Genomic DNA, 26774 nt, shown 5'->3' on the forward strand with positions numbered 1-26774 from the left:
TTCTATAGAACATTAAAATTAACAATCGATCTACATACACATCCCATGTAGTATAACTTAATAGTGGAATGGAGTAACGGGAAATTTGATGTCATTGTAGGAAGATAAATTAGTTCAATGGAAAGAATGAAATTTTAAACGACTTTTAATACAACTATTGAAAGATTACATTGAAAAGACATTTTGAAAAAAGGATAGAAATCTCTTATTTTTTTCTCAAATTTACCTTTTTTTATTGTTTCTCAGTCGTTATTTTTTTTTCAAATTTACCTTTTTTTATTGTTTCTCAGTCCTTATTTTTTCTCAAATTTACCTTTTTTTATTGTTTCTCAGTCCTTTAGCATCGACTTAAGTATTTCTTGTTAAAGCAAGATATATTTCATCCTTTAGAATATTTATGGATGCATCTCATTCAGTATGCCTTTTGAAAATATATGGCTCGAAGGCGCCTTCCTTTAGGCTTACGCGAAAAGACACGCCGGCCTGATGTTAAAATCTCGACTTTGGAACTATACGGCTTCAAGTTTGAGACCCGATTCCCCCGAAGAACCGTCGTTTAAGTGGTAAGCCGAATCCGTTGGAACCAAATCCCACCCAATGGTGTGGTGCGGAAGCTTGGAGATGGGTGGTCTAGCCCTGGTGCGTTTCTCGTCATCTAAACGTGGTTCAAAATTACAATGCCAGTCCCAGAATTGTCCTAGTTGCTTTAAAACAGGGCATTAATATAACGGAACAGAACAAAATCTACGTTAACACAGGCTACCTGGATTCGACAGTATTCTCTGTAAATATCAGAAAATTCAGAGGAGTTTTTGCCCACAATTAAGGACATAGCACTTGAACAATTGTAAATTTCTCTTTCCCCTTATCTTGATTATTATATTCAACTCTAATAGGATTTTATCACAATATTTGTTTTTCATCATGAATTTTTATTTTAAAAAAGGCCTATGTAAGTTAATGGGGGCTTGATTTTTCATAAATCTAGATTCATCTTGAAATTTGATCTTTCGTATAGAAAAAAAAATATTTTTTTCCGAGCACATTGTAGAATTATAAATAATTATACGAACACTTCATGTGCTTTCCATGTATTTAATCCTTTAATAATATAAAATTATTGAATTTTGTTTTTTAAAGATCCTTTGGATTTTTTTTCTATAAAATGTGCAAAAGTTTAGATAACTTCACTCTAAAATGACAGTTCTATTTGTTTAAACGATAAGAAAAAAAATTTCTGAACTTTCATTGTCGTTTGGCACTTTGATCATCTGAATTACTTATTATACATGCAATGGATCTTTCAGTGCTGTTTAACTTAACCATGCGACTGTGCAGTGATGATAAGAAAAAATAATGTATGACTTCACTTTTTATTTTGAATAACCTGGGAAATTCATTTTCAATGCCATGAAAATAATTAAATCTTGAACTACTGCAATATCATTTATTTAAGAATTTTTGCTTTTATCACCTGTAAATAAAAAGCGGTAATTCAATACTATTGCTTGTTATTTTCCTTTAAAATCTCCTAGTTCTGAAGATTTGACATCAAACTTTTTTCGTATATTAAAAAGGCATGACTAGATGATTTTGTTTAGTCATTTCGGTCAATTTGGGAATAATTTCAATTATCAGATTTTTTTTCTTTTAAATATAAATAAAAAATCAAAAATAAGCAGATGCTTTCATCAAAAATGCTATCATCTGCTTTAAGATAAAAAGAAACGAAAGTGTCTGCTATGAAAAATGATAATTCTGGAAGCTGCGAAGAAAAATAAATGATATGCTAAAATGGTTTTGAAAAATGCCTTTCGAAAGTGAAATTTTATTCAGCAAAATGCATTTTTAACTAAATTCTTTTAATTTTGTTCAAGGTCTGCTATGTGCATTGAAATGAAGATGATGCAAAAGATAAAACATTATAAATCAGTTTTATTTTTAACGTAGTTTTTTTATGTAATTGAATAACTGAATTAAGTTTTATGTATATAAAAAGTAATAAAGATACAATCAAATTTCTAGAAAAAGAGTTTCTATATGTCTAAATTTCTATACATCGAATTGTTTTCAAGTTTTGTGATGGGAAAGAATATCATTCTATTTCATTACAAAAATTTCCTCTTTAAGTCGAATACAATTTTTATACATCGAATAAAATTTTCAAATAATATATAATACACCAATCGCAGTCAACGAACTTACATCCATTACATTCTAAGGAAGAATTATCTCTTAAACAAGAAAAAAAACTGTTTAGCCTAATCTTAATAATATAGAAATTCAAGTAAGACTTGCAATTTTCTTACGAAAAATAGTTATCAGTTGCGGGTAAGTTGCATGTTCGTTACAGCTTCAGTTTTATAAATCACATTCCTAACATAGAAATGCATTTTTAATTTAAACTTAGTTTGAATTTACATTTTTTAGAAAAGTCGGAAGGGTGTTATTTTTCAAAATAAAGGATAAGCTGTACAGCTTAAAAAGATGTAGAAAGTAGTATAAAAAAAGTGCTAACAGTTATGACATTTGGTTACAAAAAGATATTAATAATTTTGGAAAATTACAATTTTGTTATGAAAGTATTTGAAATAAGTATTTGAATAAATGTATAAGTATATAATGTAATAAAGTGATGTATAAAGTAATAAAGTGATGTATAAAGTAATAAAGTAATGTATAAGTATTTGAAAGTAATGAAAAGTGAATCAAATCTTTGCATTTTTGACAAATTCGTATAGAATTATTTATGCAGGGGCAGTTTTGAAATTAGTAAATTTGACACAACACAAAACCTCTCTGTGATTCAAAAAAAATTGAAACATGTATTTCTGCATATTGCAGATTTTCTATATTTCGAATTATTTCTTTTCACAGGAATTTATAAGTTCGATATATAGAGATAAATCGTATTTTCGAATTTACAAATATCTAATTAAGAACATTACGTCTTGATTCACAGAAATCCAAAATAAATAGAAATTTATGTTATACATAACCGAACGTTGGGTTATTTTTTTTTACTTGTCAGCATAAAATATTATTTTGAACAACAAGAATAAATTAAAATATAAAATTAAATGAACATTTTTTATTATTTTTTCTTTTGTGAAAAATAAATTTTCTAGGAATATTTAACTGGTTTCAATTAGAATAAAAAATAAAAGTAAAAATCAAAGATTTTCAATTAAAATAAAACATTTAATGCTGATTCTCCAAACTTAATAATTGTTCAATTTATTTATTTAATATCAAAATCACCAATCAAAAATACTTGCCATACACATGTGTTCTCCATCAAACCAAAACTAATTTTGTCCAATATTTCATAAAAACAAAATCACGTTATTTAAAATAAATATCCCGAATTCAATGATTCAAGGAAAAGACAGTATAAATCATCTTATAATTTTAAGAATGGTATTTCTTAATATATTTTATTTCAAATATTCCATTTTCATTCTTTATCATTAAAATGTATGTCTCGTCCTCACAAAAACATGATAGAGATAATTAAAGTCCCTTCTAGATGTATATTGGTAAAAAGGAAAAGAAAACTCAATATATTACATTGTAATGTCGTGTTCATTTTGAAAACATATTTCCATGACAGTGACTGTATTTTTAATTAATCTCCCTCTCATATCCAACTTTAATTATTTTTTTTTCATTCTACTTCACCATTGGACATGTCAGATGCATCCATCTTTACCCTTATAAGAATGACGATTTAATATCTTTTTGGAAATTTTTATGTCACTGCTGTTGTCATGGCAGGGGAAAAAATTAGAGGTATTCCAAAAGTTGACTGGATGGATGGGTAACTTTATTTGTTATTTGACTGCTGTAATTATTTAGAGAAAGCAATTTCGTTTTACTTTCGATTCTGGAGGTACTTGTTATTTGTTTCGTACGCTGTCAGATAACTGCCATTTAAAATTGTTTTTCCTCTTAGATTAGATGGCAGAATCGACTGCAAGTTAGTACAACATTGATTTTTCTTTAATTAATTTTAATTGCGTTTAAACTCGCGTAAAGCTCTGCTGCTGCTGTTACATGAGTTGGGAAGTTTAAAGCGATTTATTTTTTTCCACATTAGATTTAAGTTCCTTTTAACATCCAGCCTTTCAGTCAAAGTTAATTGAAAGTATTATTTTATTTTATTTGCTTTTAAGGAAAAATTTTAATCAGAAATGTAATTATCTTTCTTAGAATCAACTCTTACTGGTAAATAGTTTTAGAATTATATTTCACAATATTTGATACAAAGAGAAAAAATGTAATTAATATGTAATTCATATGAAAATATTTTTTTTTGTAATTTAAAGAATACTTATACTAAATCATTCTTTAACAATGACAAAAGCAAACAATATGATACTTTTCATAATATTATATAAACTAATTTCATAATATTATATAAACTGATTTCATAATATTATATAAACATTCTTCTCTAAATTTATATTATTCATATTTGAAAAATATGATTTTTGCATTCATTACTATAAGTATTCATGTCTTTGACTCAATATATTTCATTGATAATAATGAATTATTCTTTTTAAAAGAAAATGGCTAGAATGCCATGATTTTTAAAGGAAATGCTTTATTATCGTTGAACAAAACCATTTTTATTAGAAGCATGAATTGCATGTCGCCTTTTCTAAAAAGCAAGCGAACAATACCCTTAAAATGTTCTATTAATTGCTTTTAGGTCACATTCTCCATTTATTTATTTATTAACTAATAATATTTTCAAATGAATAATTTTTCAGATTTATTTGAATGCTATTCTATTTTTAATGAGCAATTATGTCTCTGTATTTGATATTTCTTAATAAAAAAGTCAACACGACAGCAGGAAAAATTACATAACAACTATCCGCTCCGGTTTTGTTTTTTTTTTAATTGCCGAATATATAATTATAATTATTTAATTATTTGAATTAAAAATTAAGACCTCTAAATATCTAAAAACAAGATTCTAAACTAAAATCGTTTTAGGAAAAACTTAAATATAGACTCCATTTCCTGTAAAATATGCAAAGAACCAAATGGTTTTATATAAAATAAATGAAATTAATGATTACTTTTCTTTGAAAGGAGCATCTCTTTTCATATAGTGTTAAACAGAAATGAATGCTATATTTTACTATAAGGGTTGTTATATATTATAAAGATATATCATATTTTTTTTTTGAAAGCTACAATATATAAAAATGCAAGAACTGTTATTTTCCGGTCAAAGAAATACGAGATAGATGTTAATAATACTATTTTAGGAACACTTTATGGCACGTACATTACTTTTCTTAGAAATGAGATTCTGTGCTCTGACAGTTGAATATATCAACTATATATCATGAGTTGATATTTCATTAATTAGTTTTCGCAACAGTTTTGAAAGGAATTTTCTTTATTTTCGCTTTACTAACCTTTTAAATCTTATTTCTATTGATGAAATTCGTTTAAAAATTTATGTTTAACCTTAGTTTGTTAAGATTATTTTCCTCTAAATAAAATCAATAATCGCCTATGCAAAAAATGTGAAAAGAAATAGAAAATTTCTGTTAAAGGGAGATGATATTTCAAATTATCTCTTTAAATTAAAGATTTTACGAAGAAGAAAAAGGCTTTTTCTATTGTTTCAGTATTTGAAGGTAATTTTTTTTTTGAATATTTTTTCCAATATTTTTTTCTTATTTGCATTTAATGAATATTAAAAAAAAAACAATTAAGCATGAAGTATCGCCAAAGGGATTGGATTTAAACGATCTTAGGTTGATTAAACGGAAAACATTATAGTCACATTGTGACTGAAATAATAATCGTTTAAGGGTAAAGAATTTATATCAGAACATTAACGCTAAGAAAATATATAGAATATGTACTTCATACTAAGAAACAGTTTTGAAAGATTTGTTTTCTTTTCCAGTTTAAATAATTTTTCATTCATTTTCTGAGAAAATATATATGAATATTTCAGACACATAATTAAAAATGAAAAATATTTAAAATAAAGATAATTTCATAAAATATATATTAAAAATGAAATATAAATAAAGCACCTTATTTTTCTATTTAATTTGCAATTCTCTTATGAACTTCGGAATTCAATGTTTTTACTTCTTAATATAACCTTTATTTCTACGACTTGACTCAGTTTCAATGTTTGATTTTTTATATAAGATCTATCTAATTTCGAACGCCTAGATGCATTTATTAAGAAATTAGTTTCGTTTACTTCGTACTTAATTTATGTGATAAATTATTATATAATTATATTGTTTTGTTTCGAAATTGCAAGAAGTTATTCATTTCAATTATCATTAAATTCAAATTATCGAATTCCAATTTATAATTTAAAATGCATGAATTAATGAGACTTCGATAAATATAATAAATAGCTCGACATTTTTATTTTGCATCATGTAAACAAAAGAAGCCCCGTTTCCTTGTTATGCATTCAATAACTAAGATGTTTTAAAATTTAAAATTTGTTTTAATTATTACATTATTTTGTTTCAATAAAGCTTCATTTCTTTTCCAAGCAAAACAAATCCTGAAAATAAGGCTCCTATATCATACCTGAACATAATGGACCTGAAATGAAATAAATTTGATTTCTTATGTTGCAAATCGTTTTACGAAAAATGTTTTATTTCAATGAAGAAATTTACTTTATTTCCAAGAGTGAAGAGCTACACGCACGAAACAGTGTTTACTATATAAAATCCTTACTGATCATCTTTCTCCGCACGTATTTTAAATACATCATATGACCTAACATTCTTCCCATCACAATTTTACCAAAGAGAAACAAAGAATTTGAAAGCAATTCAAAGGCAATATGAAAAACAAACAGACTTTAGTATGAGAGAAACGAAATGACATCTGGACCAGAAATAAGGCATAGGAAAGAAACAAGGCTGCTCTAATGTTATCTGTGACCACCAGACCTCATGAAGACCCCTGAGGCTATACGCTGTGGTGACATTTCGGTAACGCTGCATTGATTACGCTGTGGGGACAGATGCCATAGTGACCAATCCGGAATCTTTTTACGCCCGCTTATATGTCACATAAAGATCGCTCGGACAACCGACGGTGACAAGTATTTAATACAGAAAGAGAAAGGAGGAACTGTATTTTTATCCTAGCTCGGTCTTCAAATGTTATGGACCGTTCACCTGACGGTCAAAGATGTTATTGAGTTTCCAATGTTTGGATAGTTTGGGGAAGATTTCCGAAAGAAAAAGCGTCGGCAAACACACACAAAATATTCCTTGCGTTCAGTAGAGCTTCGATCTGTTTGTGGAGCTGTCATATTGGATTGCAGAGAGAGCCATGAAATGCAGGACACATAAAAGAAATTCTTTTTTGTACGATGAATACATATTAATTTTTTTAGCATCTTTTTGTAACTGCACAATTAGGATACTATGTTATATTCACTTATCAATATAGAAAATTAGTATACTTATAAATAAATACTTTTACTTATACAAAAATACTTATAAATCAGATTTCCTTATAAATTTAAAATATACTTGTGAGAAGATGCTTAAAATTGGAAATGTTATTATTTAGCCCCCTCTTTTACAGTTCTCACTTTATTTGACAAATAGACAATATTTTACAATATCTTTGAACAATTGTTACCAGATGGCACCATCGGTAAACTTTCAAAATCTGAATTAATTCATTAAATAATTGTTAAGTTTCAAAAAATATTAAACTAATGTATTATCAAATAGAATAGATGATTGCTCAGAATTTTAAGAAGGGTAAAAAGGAAATAAATATAGGGTCTTATTATTTTTCCAAAATATGTTATTATCCATTATTTATAAGATTTGAAAATTGTTTCCGTCTGAAATTGCATACTTTGATGGTTGATATTTCATTATTTCTCTCTCGATCTCAAATAGAAAACATGATATATTGAAGGGTCTTAAACAGCTATTCAATGAGATTATGGTGGACTCCTGATACTCCTGGATATCACTGCAAAAATTTTCCCCCATTTAATTGTGATTGAAAATCCTGATTGCTAAAGCCGCTGGTTAGTTCTTTGTACTTTGGAGATGCAAGCGCAAATGGATTTGTAAGCTAAGATGGTTTTCTGAAAACTGTCAAGAAATGTTCAACCATACATTTGCTTAATGGCCATCAACTGAACAACTTTTTTTTTTTCATACTAATCCTTTAAGAATGCGGACAGCCATCGAAAGGTTTTAGAGAGGTAGATAATTTTTCCTACTTCTGAAAGAAAAAAATCAGGCTTAGAATTTTTTGAGGTACTGAACACGAATGATCTTAAGAATGAGAGAGTTAATCACATGTTTGTAATATAATGAGTATAATAATTTTGACAACCCTCCAAGAATAGGATTCTATTTATAAAAACATTAACTAATTAGAGCTTCCTTCATATAATACGAACATTTCTGCCACTTCTTTCATTTTTTTAAAGGATTCACTTGCGTTAGATAAAATAAACTAGCTTTCGAAATTTTCTGAAAATTTTTGGACATATTACGAAATTATAGGAAAGAAGATTGGAAGATAATAGTGTTTCTTCGTTGCTACACCGCTCGCTTATTACCTTACAACATTGTGATATCTCACAATCCGATAGATGGTGCTGCTATAAATAACTTGGTGATGATTTATTTCCCTTAATAATGAAATGATTTTCGAATTAAATTCCTTAGATTTCTTTTTGTCTTGTGTGAGTTTAGAAATATTATATATATCGGATCCCTTGTAGTAAATAGTATGCAGGGTTTACAGCAATGCTCAGCACATGCTATTTAATATATTATTCCACAAGTGCTTACAAATTCATAGCGTGGAATTGAGAATTGCTTGGGCATATTATGTTCAACCAAATGCTCTCTAATTGAAATTATAAATTTTAATAGTTCAAAAAATAATTAAATATTTTTTAATACTTTATAGTTTACATTTTACATGATATTGCAATCTGTCCCGTACTACCGATATACGTGTCAAACTTGTCACAAAAGTTCATTAGTACTCCAATACATTCTCAGAAATCTTTAATTTGCGACCAGTGAAGAAGAAACTCTATTCTTACGAATCGTTATTCTGATATTTCATTCGGAGCTATTCAAGAAAGTCAATCAAAACTTCTTTACGAAGAATTAAACTTCAGATGCAAATTACTTTTAATCAAACAGTTCACAGATAATTCCAAAGTAGCGAGCAAATCATTTTGCCTGAACGAAATCTCGACTCGCGAATTCAATCAACATTTACACGAATCTTCCCATACCACTGAAAGGCTCGTAAGAATTCTTAAAGAATAAATGCTTTTCGATCATCTTCTCCTTGGAGTCTGCTGGGATTGAAGGGCTTAAGAAAGAGAAAGTCTGTCTGCTTATCTTCTATCTTTATTGGACGCCCAGAAACAAAATTAAATCCTTTTAAGATCGAAGGCGAAGGAGATTGTTTTACGAATATAGAGACTGACCAGCTAAATTGAAACCGACTCTTGAAATCTGAAGAGATTGATTTTATTAGTAGCCAAGAGTAGGCTTTTCACATGAATATGATCAGTGACTTCTTCAGACATTTCGTTTTTAACCTCGGCTCATTTCGTTAGGCAAACAGAATTACTAAAAGGAAAAGTATTTATAACAATATGCCATATTTACAAAACAATAGGATTTTAAATTAAAAATTAGAAATAATATATAAGAAATTCTTATTTATTTTAAGATAATATAGTTAATAAATTCAAAATTATGCACGTTTAATTTTTAATTTACTCTGATGAAATAAAATTCAAATTGTATGCAACTCACTATAGAAATTAAATCCTCCTTAGTTTGCATTAAATCTAATTTTTAACAAAATTACTAAATTACTACCATTTTATACCATTTAGTACCATTTTAATAATTTGATCCCTCCATTTTTGTTAAATATTTTATGCATATATTGGTATTGTTTTCCATTTAAAATTTATTTAATGAAATGAAATTTATTCAGGAATACAATGTTGACATGAATTACAAAGTATGAAACATTAAAAATGTAATTCATATACGTAGTTTAAGACATTGATTGCCGCATAATGCGCCTGTGCGTTACAGATAATATGTAATTATATCAAACCATCTATCTTATTAGATTTCCCCTTGTGTACAATAGTTAAGATATAGCAAAGAAGAGGTCATTTGACAAGATAGAGTGCCCAAATATCAGGCATGAGTCGTGACAGTGAATGCGTTAATACGATTACAGATTACAGGTTCTGTTACGTTATGCTATTTTTATAAAAACAGCTTTAATAGTTGATTTATGTTTTTCTTGAAGAAGTTTCTGCCTTTCTGAACTTACTTAAGTGCAATTTGAAAACTGATCACGCAATTACAACAGTGAATAGATTGATGTACAAACATCAATTATCCAACAATTTATCTTAATGAGAAGACTTCAACGAATGTAAGATATTCCTCACTTCCATGTCCATCGCCGCTTCTATGGTCCTAAATTTTGAACTTATTACTCTTGAAGCCAAGGAACTACCATGAGTTAATTGCATTTCTTTTTTGTACCCTAGATGAATATGATTCGCTTTAACTTCACTTATCCATCTCATATTTACCTTAAGATATTATTCTGCAATTGAAAACAGTTTTTACTATTTTATGAGCCGGCGTCCTGGCATAGGGGTAGCGCGTTTTCCCCATGATCTGGGCGTCCTGGGGTCGAGTCCCGGTTCAGGCATGGTTCTTCTTCATCTGTTCTATCCGTGAGATGTGTGAATGTGTCCCCCTGTAAAAAGGGGTTGTGCAAGCCAGTGTGATGCGTGAGTAGCTAAGACGTACTCTTGGCCCTAGTTGGCGCTACTAAAAAACAAGAGACGCTTCCTTGGCTTAAAATCGCTGACTCCGTCGTTGAGCTTATCCATGGCAAGTGCCATTAGAAACAACAACAACTATTTCATGATGAATATTTGCTTTATATATACTTATATACTTGCTAATATATACTTATGCTTTTTTTATAATAAAAAGCATAAGTAATGCACTCAGCATACAGTGATTATTTCCTTATGTTCAAATCAGACTTAAAGGTTAACAAATTTTGAAAGCTAAAATTTGTATGTATCCAATTTAGAAACACTGATGATGCTTGTAAGGAGGTTCAAATTATCCTTTATTATTATTTTTTGGAAGATTAATTGATGGATCTTAACCCACTGAATGCGTAATTTTTTAAAATCACTATTTAGATGCGATGTTTGCAAATAAATTCAAATATTTTTCAACAAAGTGAACTGATACTATATGTTACGATAATAGTACGTTATAATAAAAACCTGTTATCGTAAAAATAAACACTCTAATTTGTGAAAAAAGCGGGATGCAACAGAAAATGGAATAATTATCAACTTTTGGAAATTGCGGGATAAGTAACTGGAGGGTTAAACAGATTTATTGATGAAAGTTATCAAGAGTTTGGGTTCGAAAAAAAAACTTTTCTTGGGCAAAAATGTACTTATTAAGAGTCTATAGCACCTGGTTCTGTAAGAGAATAGCAGATGTATCTGTAAAAGGTTTAGTTTCAAATTGCATCTGTTACTAGCTCAACCACGCAGCGAGGCATTGAGAGATCATGACCTTCCTGTTGGTCCCATGTAACATTTCACTTAGGGCAAAGCATCCGCATACCAGGGGAAAAAAATATGAACTTTTCTATTGTATTTTCTGTAATTGTATTTCTTCCATTGTATTTTGAATTATTATTTGCTTATAGTATATATATTATAACTCTCCTCAACCGCTTAACACTTTCAAGTGAGATTTGAATCGACTTCATATCGCAATGAAGTAAACGTGTTCCATTAGACTTGGAAAGATTAAGGCAGGTCACAGTTAAATGAATAATGACTATTCCCATCAGAGATTAGTATTTATGTTGCTACAGTATGACATTAACTGGTATGCATGGAATAATTCTATTATTTTAGTAGCTTGCTTTGGCAACGTTTCATATCATCATTTTACTTGAATTACGGCATTAAAATTTCAAAACTTCAACTTTGCAAGAAAAAGAAATGGCCGGAATAAATTTTGAAAATAAGAGGCCAAAGTAAGGGGAATACGCTTTTAATTGTTATAATAGACAAATATTACTTAAGTATACTTTTTTGAATATTACAATTCTTTTGAATATTGTACTTTTGATCACATAGAATATTCGATTTTTACTTAGAAAAATTCAATACTTATTTATATATATAAAAAATTACTTGTTCAGATGTTTTATACGAGCTTTACTAAGTCAAAAAAGTACAGTATTTCGTATTAGTCCTTTTAGTTTTGATTATACGCATTTAACGGTTTTCATATAAATTATATATCCCAATTATAATTATTTTTGAAATAGTCTATAAAATAATATTCACAAATCGCTTATGCTCATTTTGTAAAATTATTCTTTCCTAAATTATCATATATTCTAATTTATATATATTTTCGAATCTTTCACTTTATAAATATTTGGCAGTTGAAAAATGGCTTCTTGTTACTGATTTTCAGAATCTTACTGATTGAAATGCCGATTAATATAATTCCCCTTTTTAATGAAATAAAAATTAAAAAAACAATGACAATAATAAGTTGTAAAATATATTCTCGCTAATTTTTATCTTAGAAATTGGCTTTAAAATGTTAAAATAATATAAAAAATTGATTGTCCAACCGACTACTGTGCGAACTTCATCTATTCATTACATGTGATTTCTTTTTAGTATGCACACATCTTATTTGGAGATTATTCACATTTTTTTGTAGGTTTTTCCATGAAATGCTTTTATTTTAAAGATAGTCATATACAAATTATACCCAGTGCCAAGAATTTAATCATTTATTGCACGGCATACTTTTTAATCATAAGAACTTGATAAATGTAACAAATATTTTTCAGTTGAAAACTATATATTCTGCAAAAATTCTGCTTCTACTTCGTTAAACGACTCTCTACTGAAACTGATTAATATCTTGCAATCTTGATGAGTGTAACTTAACCTGGGTGTTATGTCTTAAAACTCCGTAACAAACTACCATGTGCTAATAAATATAACTTTCAGAAATGACTTATCGAAATGCAAGATATCGTTGAATTCAATTTAATGATGTTCAACTAAATATAGTATTACAGTGAATTCTAAATCATTCTTCATTAAAAGGATTCAAGACAACAGCCTATGATTTAATGAGAACAACTTTCAGAAATGCATCTATTCTCCTTAGATTAGAATTTGTAATATTTCAAGATTAATTTATAGTTTATCAAAATGTTTTGATCGATTTTAGGTTGATGAATTTATCTATATTTGAATTAAGATTATATTTATAATAATTTTAAAGATTCAACAATTTTATTGAAAATGGTTGTTTAATGATACTGCCATTGAAGACTTTTGCTTTGGAATTCTGGATTTTTTTTCCATTTTTGTAGAGTTTTAGAATAAAAATACGTCTTCCTCATTGTAAATTATTCATATCGTAAATATTAATTTCGAATGGGCTTGTCATTCATTCTTTTTAAGGTTAGTTTTATGCTCACTATTCCAAATCATTTTTGTGTTAGAAGCTGCATGATCGTAATTCGACTAATGAAATATTTCGTTACAAATTTGAATTATTTTTAAAGAATTTGATGTGATTAAAAAAAAGGTTAAATTTGCAAGTAAGCAAAGACTTCTGACATATAATTTTCAAAATTTGTTTGATATTGTAAACTTGTTTATCTGAAGTATCCAACCGATATTGAAACATTCATAAGATCTAATAGGTATATATGTACTTTCTAATTACTACTTACAATTTGTATTTCAAAGATAATATATATATATATATATATATATCATACGGCACCTCGTCTAACTTGTGCTTCTTTTCATGTTTTTGCAGAAATCATTCTTCATTTTGTAAAAATAAGTTAATGTATTTACAAAATTTTGCCATAACATCAGACGATATTCTTAAGCTTTTGCATAAGTAGGTGGTTTGGTGCTTTAGTAGATCGGTGATTATAATATAAAAGAACATTTTTTTTTCTTCTGATGAAAAACAAATTACTTTTATTAATTTTCAACTGATATAAACAAATAGCATTTCTTCCTCAAATTCCAATTACAACAAAACAAATGAAACTTGAGATGTGCGATTTTCTTAATCTTTTGCTTTAGTAGGTGCTTTGAAACTTTTGTAGATCAGTGATTATCATGCATAGAATAATAAAATGTTTCTTCCGACAAAAATAAATATTTTTATTATTTTTCAGCTGATGCATTTAAGCAAAGAAAAAATTTTTTTCTCGTATTCCAATTACAACAAAACAAACGAAGCTTTAGATGACTTTCTCACATTTTAAATGTCGCAGAACGAATTTTAGGAAGTTACTCGATACAAGTTTGCTTTGCTCCTCTACATCTAATTCAGAATTGTTCTTTTAATAATATCATTTATGATTTCGAATTCAGAAGGAAAATTGCGAATAAAAGTGGGAAGAATAATTACGCTAGTAACTAAGAATTATTTCGGTAAATTAAAGACTCAAGCTTGGTTGTTTATATATCTGAGATATTTAGAAAGCTGAGACCTTTCTGAAACTGTTTTTGTGTTTATGAAAGTAAATGAAAATAAAGTTTATGAAAGTAAAGTTTAAACTTTATCAGATAATGGAGTTTTTGATAAAACGGAAGTTATTCATTGCAGTCTTTTGATAACTTTCATAAACAGATTAATTTTAAAAAGTTAAATTTTGCATTTTCAGTAAACCTCAATTAGTCTAAAATCTCGGCGTTTTTTGATGGAGAGAAAATTCTCCGAGTTGATTTAACTATGGCCATACTTTTTTTAAACTTAGGTACTGTAATGGTATGGTGGCAGTTTCAATTATTCGTTCCAAATATGTTGTATTTTTTTTTTTCAGTGGAGTTCTCCAATTTTTCGCATAATCAAGCATTTTCTTCATAGTATAGATTTTACGTATTTTAACTTACAGGATATTATGTTTTTTAACATTTGCTAATATAGTCTTGTATCAGTATAAAATATTTCAAGCGTGCTCAGATTTTTGCAAAACGGTTTTATAAATAAAAATGTAGTACGAATATTATATTTGTAGGATTGGTGAAAATTGGTACGTTTGTTTTTGTGCCTGAAATTCTTTCAAGAATGTATTTTAAATGAGTATTCTGCTCAATTTTGATATATTTTGCGTCAAAATGTCTTTGAAACAAGCATTAAAAAAATTAAATTCTCAATGTTTTTAATTTAAATTTGAACACTTAATTTTTTTTTGTTTTAATTCTTAGTGTCTAGCTATTTTAATATATTTTAATTCTAACAATATTATGCGTTTATTGTGCAAAATAAGCTTTCTTTCTTTATTTTTTTAAACAAGCTGTACATGCTTGTAAGTTGCGCGCTTTGTTATACAAAAACAAAAACAAATTCAACCCTTTAGCCTTCGAATTTGCTTAAGCTTCTAATTAGATGGTGCATTCTATTTTGACATTTACAATTTCAATTCTTATAATAATGTAAAAGCACTTAAGTTATTAAAAACGTTCAATAAGTACTAAAAATTCAGTAATTCGATGTATGGACACAGAAGTGGCATTTTTGTGTATTTATGCGAAGGTTAAAATACCGTAAATTATAACAGCTTTTATAAAATGTGCAAAAAAAATAAATGATTTTTTTAATGAAAAAATATAAATGTGCAAAAATGATTTTTTTTAAATTCTTATATTCTTTTTGCAATTCATTATTATAACTGTTATTGAATTTTAAAAGAACAGCACTAGCATGGAATCTGATTTTGGAATAATCGATGAGTTAATCGATATAATTTTGTAATAATCGACAGTTCAATTCTTAAGATAATGCAATACAATCAAAAACATATAAATGTACTTACTTCAAAATGAAAAAAAAAAAAAAAATTGTAATATCCCATATTTACAAACATGAAAGAAATAAAAAAAATAAGTATGAAGATATTGGTTTTGTATTGTTGAAACTCATTTTATTATGCAACACTTCAATCACTTCAATATTTTAGAGTTATAAGACTTAAGAAAGCACACAAAATCATGGTTATATATATATATATATATATATATATATATATATATATATATATATATATATATATATATATATATATATATATAAATTGAATTTTAACACAGGATTTGGGCAAGCAATAATTTAAAATCGGTGGGAAAAAACCCTGGCTTTATTCTACAATGCTCCCCCACTACTACCATCTTTCAGAACACATCTCAACAAAGGAATTCCAGGAAATCCTTTTCCAGGAGGATATTCAAAGGACGGAAAAACATTCCCATGTCTTCCATCTAAGAATTTTATTTTAGCACATTCTTCTTCTTTTTTGAGAACTTCTATACATAAAAATGAATTGTTGAGTACATATATTACAAGATTCCTGAATTCCAAAGAACTTTGTTGAATTCACTGGTCAAGCAATGTATGATCAATAGCTGTGATTAAATATTCTCATTTTAAGTAGCCGTGAAAGAAAATTACTATCAATAAGGATTGTTAAATACATAGATTACTTTGCTAGAGGACGAAAAAGTAGTAAATAATATTGCAGTAGAAATAAAATAAATTTTGAAAACAATTATTTGTTAAAGTACTAAGAAGTAGACATTTTAAATTTGAGTCATTTTCTAATTTTAATTTTATTATCATAAGTATTATGGAATTTGAAATGATTTGTTTCTTAAATTTGCCAGCAGATGGCAGCATTAGTATGGAATGAAAATTTCAATTAATTCACTTATTTATTCAGAAAAAAATAGTGATGCACTGGCATTGTAAATATATAAGTATACAGAAAATGAATCAAGTCAGAAAAAAAATGAAAAAAATGGTAAGAAAATTAGATTTTTACTTATATAAAATGAATTATATCAAATAAAATTCATAAAAACTGATACTGGACAAATTTTTTTTCAATTGGTAATATATGAATAACTTTCGAGGATGCTGGATGCATACTTTAACCGCAAAAGCATTTTCAAGTTTAAATTAAGTAAAGAATATAATATAATTTATTGGATAAAATTTGTTTGTCACTATTTTACATTTGCTTTAATTTTTGAGTATAATTAAGGTCAAGATTCTATACTCCGATGGAATCATGCGATAATTCTTTTTATCTGTATCGATTTTATTTGGAAGAAAATTATTCAACTAAGAAATTAAAGTGATATTTTAGAGTGATTATTCATTTAGTTTGTAAGGTTATTTACTGTAGAGAATTGGCAACATTTTTGTTTTCAGAAGTAATTAAACATTAAAACTTCATTGCATACAAATTACATTCGCTACGCAAATGCGAAGTAGTAACAGACATTTATGTATCGTATTTACATGAAATTCTGATAATTTTTATATATGGAAATTGAACAAACTAGTTTTGCTAATCGTAATATTTCTATAGTTGTGGGCGAAATTGCTAATAACTTTACTCATTTAATTTTAATTTATTCAAGTAAGTAAAATACACATTTCCTATACAATTGTTCTTTTTAAATAAAAATTGAATACATTAACGTTTCCAAATCATAATTAACCATTTTATGTAATTAAAATTTTATATTAGTATTACCCCCTTTTAGCAAACATAAATAATTTTAAAATACCATAAGATTTAAAATAATAGATAATAAATTAAAAGTTAAGAAAAATGAAAAAAATAATTTGCACTCTAATTTACCCTAAATAAAAATAAAAAAAATACTCGCAAAGAATCGCTTTAAAATGATAATAATTTTCTATTAATTTATTAAAATTAGTTTGGAATGAAAAATGAATGAATTGATATATGGGAGCAGCTGTGCAAATAAAAATAAACCCAAAATTGGAAATTTTGAAATGTTGCTTTTCACAAAAAATTGAAGAAAATTTCCCAAAAAATTATTGCCAGTGTAATCTTTACAGTGCAATGCTTGGGAAATGACTCAGCTTGGAATGGTAAACTATACACATTTAGTATATAATTATAATATCCAACTCAGAATTCACAAGATGGTTAGTTCCAATTTTCGTTGCTATTTCCGTAATAAAAACAATTAGATCCTCCGAAAATGCAATTGGCCGTGGTGGCGATTTCGGAACTGGGGGATTAATATTACTGCCAATCGTACAATTTGCGTATGCACCAGTTGAAAGTCAAATCTGTCATTAGGGATTAAGTACGAAATACGAAAATTCACGAACGTGAGTGTTAGCCGAATTATTGACTTCGCTCTACAGATTAAAATTACAAGACATTTGATGAAAAAAATCTTCCATGTTTTTTCAAACCTATTATCAATATAAAAGGCACTAATCAGATTTTTACAAATGTATATGCATTTATATAAAATATCGAAATGTGACATCAATTTCATTCAAAAAAATTATATTTTCTTTCATTGAAAAAAATTATACTAAATTTAAAATACTAAGAAAAAAAAGTATTTCCTTGTTTGCTAATTCTCAAGTAATTACTACATAGTTAAATAAATTTATAAATATTGTAAGACATTTAGAGACTGATTATTCTAAATATAACGATGAATGATGGAAATTGCTAATAAAAACCATTAGAATCACTTTTGCTGAAATTGAATTTTGTTTTCTAGATATACTGTGTGAAAACCAGTACTTCCGAGTTCGGCCAACCGATCAGGAAAGTAAAGAAGGTGATGATGTAGAATTTCAATGCCATATTGGCAACAGAGGAGGAGATGTGCAGTGGAGTAAAGATGGTTTTCTTCTGGGTAAGTTTATCCTTTCTGGCACTGGATAAATTTGAAATCCTTCGAATCATTAACTATTTCAATTAACTATGATTTTCTTCCAAAATGAATTTTTATAAATTTTTCATCCCTTGTGTTGTTTAAACATTTTTAGTGTTATTCACCATTGTGGTATGGTATTTCCTTGCTCATAGATTTTTTTTTCTTTTTTTGCTGACAGTAGTTAGTTTGTCAATTGTTTTGGTCATATTTTCTTTGTGTTCAGGATGAACTATATATATATTATATTCCTTAAGTGAAAATTAAATTTGATGTAAATATACAAACTTGTTTTTATTCAAGAAAAATCCCTTGTTAAGAGAAAGAAAAGTGGAAATATAGTGGGCATAATTTGAAAAATATTATATCAATATTATATTCAATAAATTTAATTTTTTAACATCTTCACGTGAGATCCAATTACAGAATTACAAAGTATTTGATATTTAAATTATTTTAAAGTCAACATATTTATTAATTTAAAATTGATTTGGACACGCTTCCTAATCTCACGTGTCTTGTTTCCTCTCATACAGGCTGAATTAATTATATATGTTTCAAATAGACCATGCATTTCGTTTCTATAAAATCTAGTAAAATTTGTACATCAAAAAATGAAACAAAATTAATTTTATGATGCAAAATAAAATGTCATATCCAAGAATAGAGAATATACATTATGGCTGGAGAATAATTAATCATTAGTAATCATTAATTTTATGGCTTTATTCCATTAAATAAATCTTGTTCCATCAAAATATCCTAAATTTCCCTACCCCCAAAATATATCATGAGCGAAAATGACACGATGATTGATTGAAATTGTATTAATGCCAAGTTATTTCTGAATCATAATGATAAATTACTGATTTGTATTTTTAATTAAAGGAATGGATACGATCTGTATTTTTCTGTTACCGAGTGTAATCAAATCATATAATCTATAATTAAAATATTCTATTTCCTTCGGAAATACATAATTGAACAAAATTTTAGATCTTTAGTAATACATAGAAAAGTGAGTGAAATATCTGTTGCAAAATTTAATTTTTCAAACATAAAATAATTTAGTATACTTATAAAATAATTTAGTATATATATTTTAATACTTATTGTTATAGTGAATTTAAAACCAAATGGCACAAACAAGACAAAATGGTGCCATATTCTGACACTATTTTAAACATTTGAACATATTTTACTCCAATAGTATACTGCTAATGTTCTTATTAGCGAGTATTAAAGAAAACGGTCGACAATACATAGTCATTTTAACCGATAAGTGCCAAATTAAATTAGTTCACATAGAATAATTTAGTGGAAGGAATAATGTATTCATTCATGAGCGAGTTTTTGAGAACAGTTGAAATTTTTGTTAATAAACTTTTTAAAAAAATTAAAAATTCTAGAATTTGATTTTTAAGAATTTTTTTCTGACAATAAATGTTATGTCTCAAATTTCGGTTTCAATCAGAAACTAAGAATTTTAAATAACATTCGTTTTTGTGGTATTAGTCAACAAAGATCGCGCTCTGAAAGGTTCTTTCGTAACAATTGTTCGCTAATGGCATTCGTTTAATAACCCACAAATACATTTTTTTAGAGAATATATGAGAATATTTCGGGAAGATGACTCCCGCGGGTGTTATACTTGTTGGCACAAAAATAATCTTTATCTAATATCTCAAAAAATTTATTTTTTGCTTGGATACAACAGTAAATTGACAAGTTTGTTTATCCATGAGGGACTGCATGAAGAATGCTTGGATTTTAATTTTCCCAAAATAGCAATAAGACTTACTAGAATTATTACAAAGAGGATTTCTTATCTTAATTACTGTGTAATTACATTTTTTTCTACTGCATTTTTTGAAAAAAAAAATATTTTCCTTATATTTATACCCTGTTCAAATAAATTACTACAATTATTCAAGGAATTCTTCCAAATTTATTGAAACTTAACATCCCAGAATGTTCTCAAAATAATAGATATTAATGAGTTTAAAGCTTTTAAAAAAACACAATTTAAAAAGGACGATATAATATATAAATAGCAGGAAAAGATATAATTTAAAGATATAAATATATAAATAGCAGAAAAATCCTTAAAATATAAATGACAAAGTATTCATAGTTGACAGCAGGGCATATATCCTGTGCTATGTTTTAATACATATAATTTCCAAAACTAATATTCCACCAGACATCAATTATTTGCGCGACGTTGCAAAATAAATTTTATTTCCACCCATCGTTATCCTAGTTTTCAAACTCCAGAAAAACTAACAAAACGCTGAGTAAGATTTATACATCATGTTAAAACTAAGCGATCATAAAATCGATTTATAGTACAGGTATATCCGAACGATAAATTTCTGTGGCAGTTAATGTTCAGAGTACATCATAAAGTTACTTTGCTTATGGTTAATGTGCTGCGGAGGCTACGTGTAGCCAAAGAAAATTATTTTCTTACTTGAGCCATCATTAGTCTAAGGATTTATTTTTATTCTAGTAAATAGAAGGTATTGTTGAAGTATGTAAAAAAATGCAAGTATTTCTTTTATGTGGGAGGGAAATTGTAAACTTTCAAGATTAATGTCCAATATGTATATTTATATGTAAGCATTTGCATGTTTTCTTTGGAAATTTCTGAAGGTGAAGTAATTAAGAGATATTTATTTAGTGCATAAGACTGAAAAGCTTTGATATGCAAAAATTTTATTATAATAATCTAACTATTATTAAGATAAAGAAATGAATGCAGAAAAGTTTTGATTGAAAAATAATTAGTATTGATCAAAATGTATATTGTAATAAAATCATTCTATTTTTTTAATTTAATTTTTTTTAATTTATTTAACAATTTTGAAAAATTAAAGTTTCTTAAAGTACAAATAATGGGTTTTTTTCAGCTTATAAGGTGTATTTCAATTTTTTAGGGAAGCCAGTATAAATGAAAATAAAATCGTAAATAATAAATATTTGACATTTATTTCTGAAACAAGTTAGATAAATAACAGAAATAAATATTGTAAGATAATTTAGATTAAACAAATAAAGATTAAGCAAATAAATTTCAACTTTTAAATAACTAAACAAAAGAGTAGCCCAAATTTTGTGTTTCAAATTTTTAGGGGCAGTGGAATTAAAAGCTTCAAAACTTCAAATTAAACTTTTTTTACCGTTCAATATTAGCACAATTTTTTCTAATGACATATTTTCTGTTTGGCATGGAATATATTAGGTTCTGAAGAAGTGCTGGATCCAGAGAATACCAAGCATCTATTATTGCTTGTTGAAGTTGCATTTTTGAATCAAATTGGCGCCCTCCTTCATAAACTGTTCTTGTCAAAAGACCCCATAGATTTTCAATGGGGTTTAGATCGGGGCTTCTAGCTGGCCAATCCATAACTTTCACATTGTTATCTCTAAACCACTTTTTTGTTGATTTTGAGCTGTGGATAGATTCATTATCCTGTTAAAAAGTCCAATTTGGACCATATATTTCAGGTCCTGCATCAAGTAAATGTGTTTGTAACATTTCTTGCTATAGATCAGAATCCATTCTTTCCTTCACAAATGCCAGGTCGCTTGCACTATTGAAGCTAAAAGTTCCCCAAATCATAACAGATCCACCGCCCATTTGCCTTTTGGAGAACATCTCTGGTTCTTTTCTTAGATCATGCCAGTAATATCTCCAACCGTCTGGCCCATCTAGATTAAACTTCTTCTCGTCGCTGAACAGGATTTATATCCACTCATCTTTGAAATGCATGTATTCCTTTGCCCAGGATAAACGCTGTAATTTGTGTTGTTTGGCAAGTGGTGGATTTCAAGCCTTTTTCGCATATTTCATGTTTTTATTGCTCTTGATTGATTTCCAAACAGTAGTGTAAGAACATCCCAGTTTCAATTCTTTTGTTACTTTTCGTACTGATGATTTTCCATTTACACATTTCTGAATAATTCTCCTGCGAGTACGGGAATCGAGCTTTGGCTTAGGTCCTCGCTTTTGAATGGCAGTTGATTTCCCATTTAACTGCTTCACATAATTTTCCACCCCACGTTTTGAACGTTTTATGAGGGCTGCAATATTTCTCAGACTTTTTTTCGTTGTAATGAGCTTCTATTTGGCCTTTTTCAAGATCTGATAACCACTTACCTTCAGCCATATTTCTTCGGCAAAAAATTAAATACTAACGTGGACGTTTTCAATATAAGCTTTTTAAGTTATTAAAACAACTGGTAGTAAATGAAAATGAGCAATGATAAAGATTTTACTCGAATTTATATACCATCTCATCTAGCTGTCCCTAATAATTTAAAGCACAAATTTGGCATTTTTTTCTATTTTTTTCTTTTATTAGCATTGATATTTATTTAATTATTTTAGATTCTTTTATGATATTTAATTTTTTATGTTTTTCAAAGACGTTTTTATAGATATTAGGTAAAAATTATTCCGATTTTATGTTTTTATATGGTGTCCCTAAAAATTTGAAACACACCTTAGAGGTTTTGAAATACATATTTGAACGTCTCTTTTTCGTTTAAATAATGTATTCAGGAAATATTTCAGAAAGTTTGATCATACTGACTTATTGAATCTAACAATGTTGATCTAATCCACAATTGTAAATAAATATCTGAATTATTATAAAAATTAAGTATGTCATGTCAATTAAAAATTTAATCAAAACAACAGAATTTACTTGTTAATAATATTTTAAATAAAATAAAATTTTATTTCGTAATCATAATTTTTTACTGATTTCGAAATAGAAAGAGCAAGTTAGAATCCATTTATTACCTTTACAAATATAGAATTCGCTAATTATTCTTCATTTTAAATAGTAGAAGTCATATCTTTATTATTCCTTAAATTTTAGTGGTTGTAGTATTGCTTAAGCAAAACAACTAACTTCATTACAAAAGTATTTGAAGTTTCTCGTAACCATTGTATTGCTTTGAAACAACTGACAAAGTTGTTTAAATCATGGTTCAAGTTGTTCTCATTAATCACTGTTTTTCTCATTATTTTACTTAACTTTCTTCTTAAGTTGTCAATTGAATAATGCTTTTTATCAGTGATAAGCGAAAAGAAATGCAAGTTAATTTTTTAAGTTATCAGGAAAAGAATGTGAAGTTATCGCTTTTGTACTTAGCACTTTGGAAAATCGCAAAACGCTATTCACAACAAACTTTCTGCATCTACATCGCCAATACTTTCCATATTTAGTTCTCAATTATATAATTCCATATAATCATTAATTTTTTTGCCTCTAATTAGTCTGCACCATATCTATTACTAATAAAAGTAAATGTGTGTCTTCGTATTTGTCTCTTGGCACTCTGCAAAATAGATCATTTGGCTTGTTGCCAAATTTTGCTCCGATATGTCTTCGATGAAGGGAATAAACACGCCGGAGTCGATTTCTAAAGAATTTTAATTCGTTAAAAATAATGCGTAGTTTTTTTTTTTTTTTTTTTTGTACTTTTTTGTTTATAATTTTTTAAGTATTATTCTTCAAAATTACTTTTTACGCTATTTTAAAATTATATATATATATATATATATATATATATATATATATACTAGCCGCCTTTGGCGACCAGCCGGTTCGCCAATCTTAATGTTCGTTAAAATTTTAATAATTAAATATTTTACGCAAATATTTTACGCTACTTTAATAGCTTCTTCATCAAAATATTTTAAAACTTCAAATTTTGATTATCATATAATTCATTCATAATATTATAAAGGCCTTCAGTCATAACGTAATATGTATCTCTCTCATTTTCTGTTAGCACCCGTAGAATTTATGCTTTAAATTAAAGTGGAAAGATTTTATCTTCAATTAATATAATAATATTTTTTACTGAAACAAAGCATTTTTTTATAATCTGATTACTGAAAATAGTCACTCAGCGTTTAAACTTTATGGGCACTAAAGAATATCTTTTTTAATTTATGTAATATCTCAAGAGTTGGTCAACAAAATTTTCTTAGATTCATTATGAGCAGATCGATTCATTAACAATGTTTAAATTTAAATGCATCAAACACTAAGAAAATAAAACGAATCGTTTAAAATAAACGGTTGAAAACAGGTTTTAAAAAAACTACTTAAAAAACGATGTACTTAAAACTATAAGCATATACAAAAAAATATATAACTAACATAAATACAATTTACTTACAAAAGCATGCAACTAACCCAAAAATAATTTAAATCATCCATTGATAACGTTGTCATGGCAACAATCAGAACAGAATGCGCATGCGTGAATTTTCTTCGCCGGTTACGTAACGCAAATACGTGATTTTTTCTACGCCAGTTGGGGTAACGCTATGCGGATTAGAAATTTTTAATTTCCTTTATTCTGTTTTATTTTAATTCAAAAGTACTTCAGAATGAATCTGAAAGATTGATTCATTAACTATGTTTAATTTTAAATGCATCAAACATTAAGAAAATAAACAGAACCGATTGAAATAATCCGCCGAAAAATATTAACCCTAGCCTCATTACTGTTGGGAGAAAAAAAAAAACGAAAGCCTTACTCATTTGGCGGTGGCGAAAATGGAAGATTTTTTTGGCGGAAAAGTTGGCGGTGGGGAAAATGGAAGATTTTTTTGGCGGGAAAGTTAGTTTTTAATTAATAATTAAAATTCTAATTAAAAATTCGAAAAAAGAAACCCCAGGTGCACATTCCCAACCTCCAAGGTATACATGTACCAAATTTGGTAGCTGTATGTCAAACGGTCTGGCCTGTAGAGCGCCAACACACACACACACACACACACACACATTGAGCTTTATTATAAGTATAGATATATATATATATTTAACGATATATTGTTTTCGCCTGAATATCTACTAATTTTAATAAATTTTGAAAAATGCTTTGCTGGAACTTTAACAAAACTAATATGAAAATTGTCAAAGATAATAATTGAGAAGTAAAATGCAAATAATTAATTTTTTGATTGATTTTTGATCCAAGCTAATTGCAAGAATTTAATCAGTGCATGATTTAAAAATTAAATCCAATTTATAAATTCTGAATTGTTAAACAATATTCAAAATATATTTTTAGTTCTTTAAAATTCTTTGCTTAGTAACTTAAATCTTTCTCAATATTGATCATTTTCAGTATCGCTTTTTAATAGTCTTCAAACTTTACTCGGATCTCTTTTATGAAATTTCTAACAACTTTATCGATCAAGTAGAAGTAAAAACGCTTTTGTTTAAAAACACGTTTTTGTGCTTTAAGAAAAACTTAAAAGGGAAAAGAAGCTGTTCACGTAATAAATTAAAAATTGCGGAAGCTCTGAGTAGATAGTTTCAAAAGTCTGTCTCACTTAATGTGATTAGGGATTAGGGATATTTTTAGTGACACACGAAAATCGAGAGTTTTTCCTCGAGCAAAAGAATGTGTCCTCTTCCCAAATTACATTCTATTCTTGCATCGTTCTCAAATGGAAAATCCGCTTCATTCTTGTACTTTTCACTTTTTCATTTGTTTTCAATTTAATTTTGTTCTGCCGAGGAAATTAGATTTTTCCATTTAATTGCTTTTCCTTCCTTTTGCAACGCATTTCGTTCATTGGGTTATGCTTTGTTTGATTAGGGACAGTTTTTGCTAAATTCTCCAGTATTCACAGGGTGGTAAGAAGGTGCAACTTTGAAAATATTAATTCTCTAATGAGAATAGCAAATGAATGAAGAACGTATATGCTGTTTCTTCGACATTCTAGTGTCAAAACTTTTACTTTGTTTGGATTGCCCATGAAAAAAATTTCAAGAATAAGAAACATTAGTTTGTATGAAGTAAAATGCAAAAGCAAGAAATGTTTTGTTAAAATCAGAATATGTGACAAATGATGGGAAATGAATTT

General features: G+C 27.5%; 1 protein-coding gene across 1 annotated transcript in view; it reads left to right on the top strand.

Moving 5' to 3' along the window:
• LOC129966074 (nephrin-like) overlaps window positions 1-26774 on the top strand; it is a 679668-nt gene that overhangs the window by 115333 nt on the left and 537561 nt on the right. The window contains exon 2 of the mRNA XM_056080443.1: window positions 18716-18853. Within this exon, the coding sequence (XP_055936418.1) occupies window positions 18716-18853 (138 nt within the window). The remainder of the gene's footprint in view (window positions 1-18715; window positions 18854-26774) is intronic.

The sequence above is a fragment of the Argiope bruennichi genome, chromosome 4 (genome assembly GCF_947563725.1).
Source record: "Argiope bruennichi chromosome 4, qqArgBrue1.1, whole genome shotgun sequence".
Taxonomy (NCBI): domain Eukaryota; kingdom Metazoa; phylum Arthropoda; class Arachnida; order Araneae; family Araneidae; genus Argiope; species Argiope bruennichi.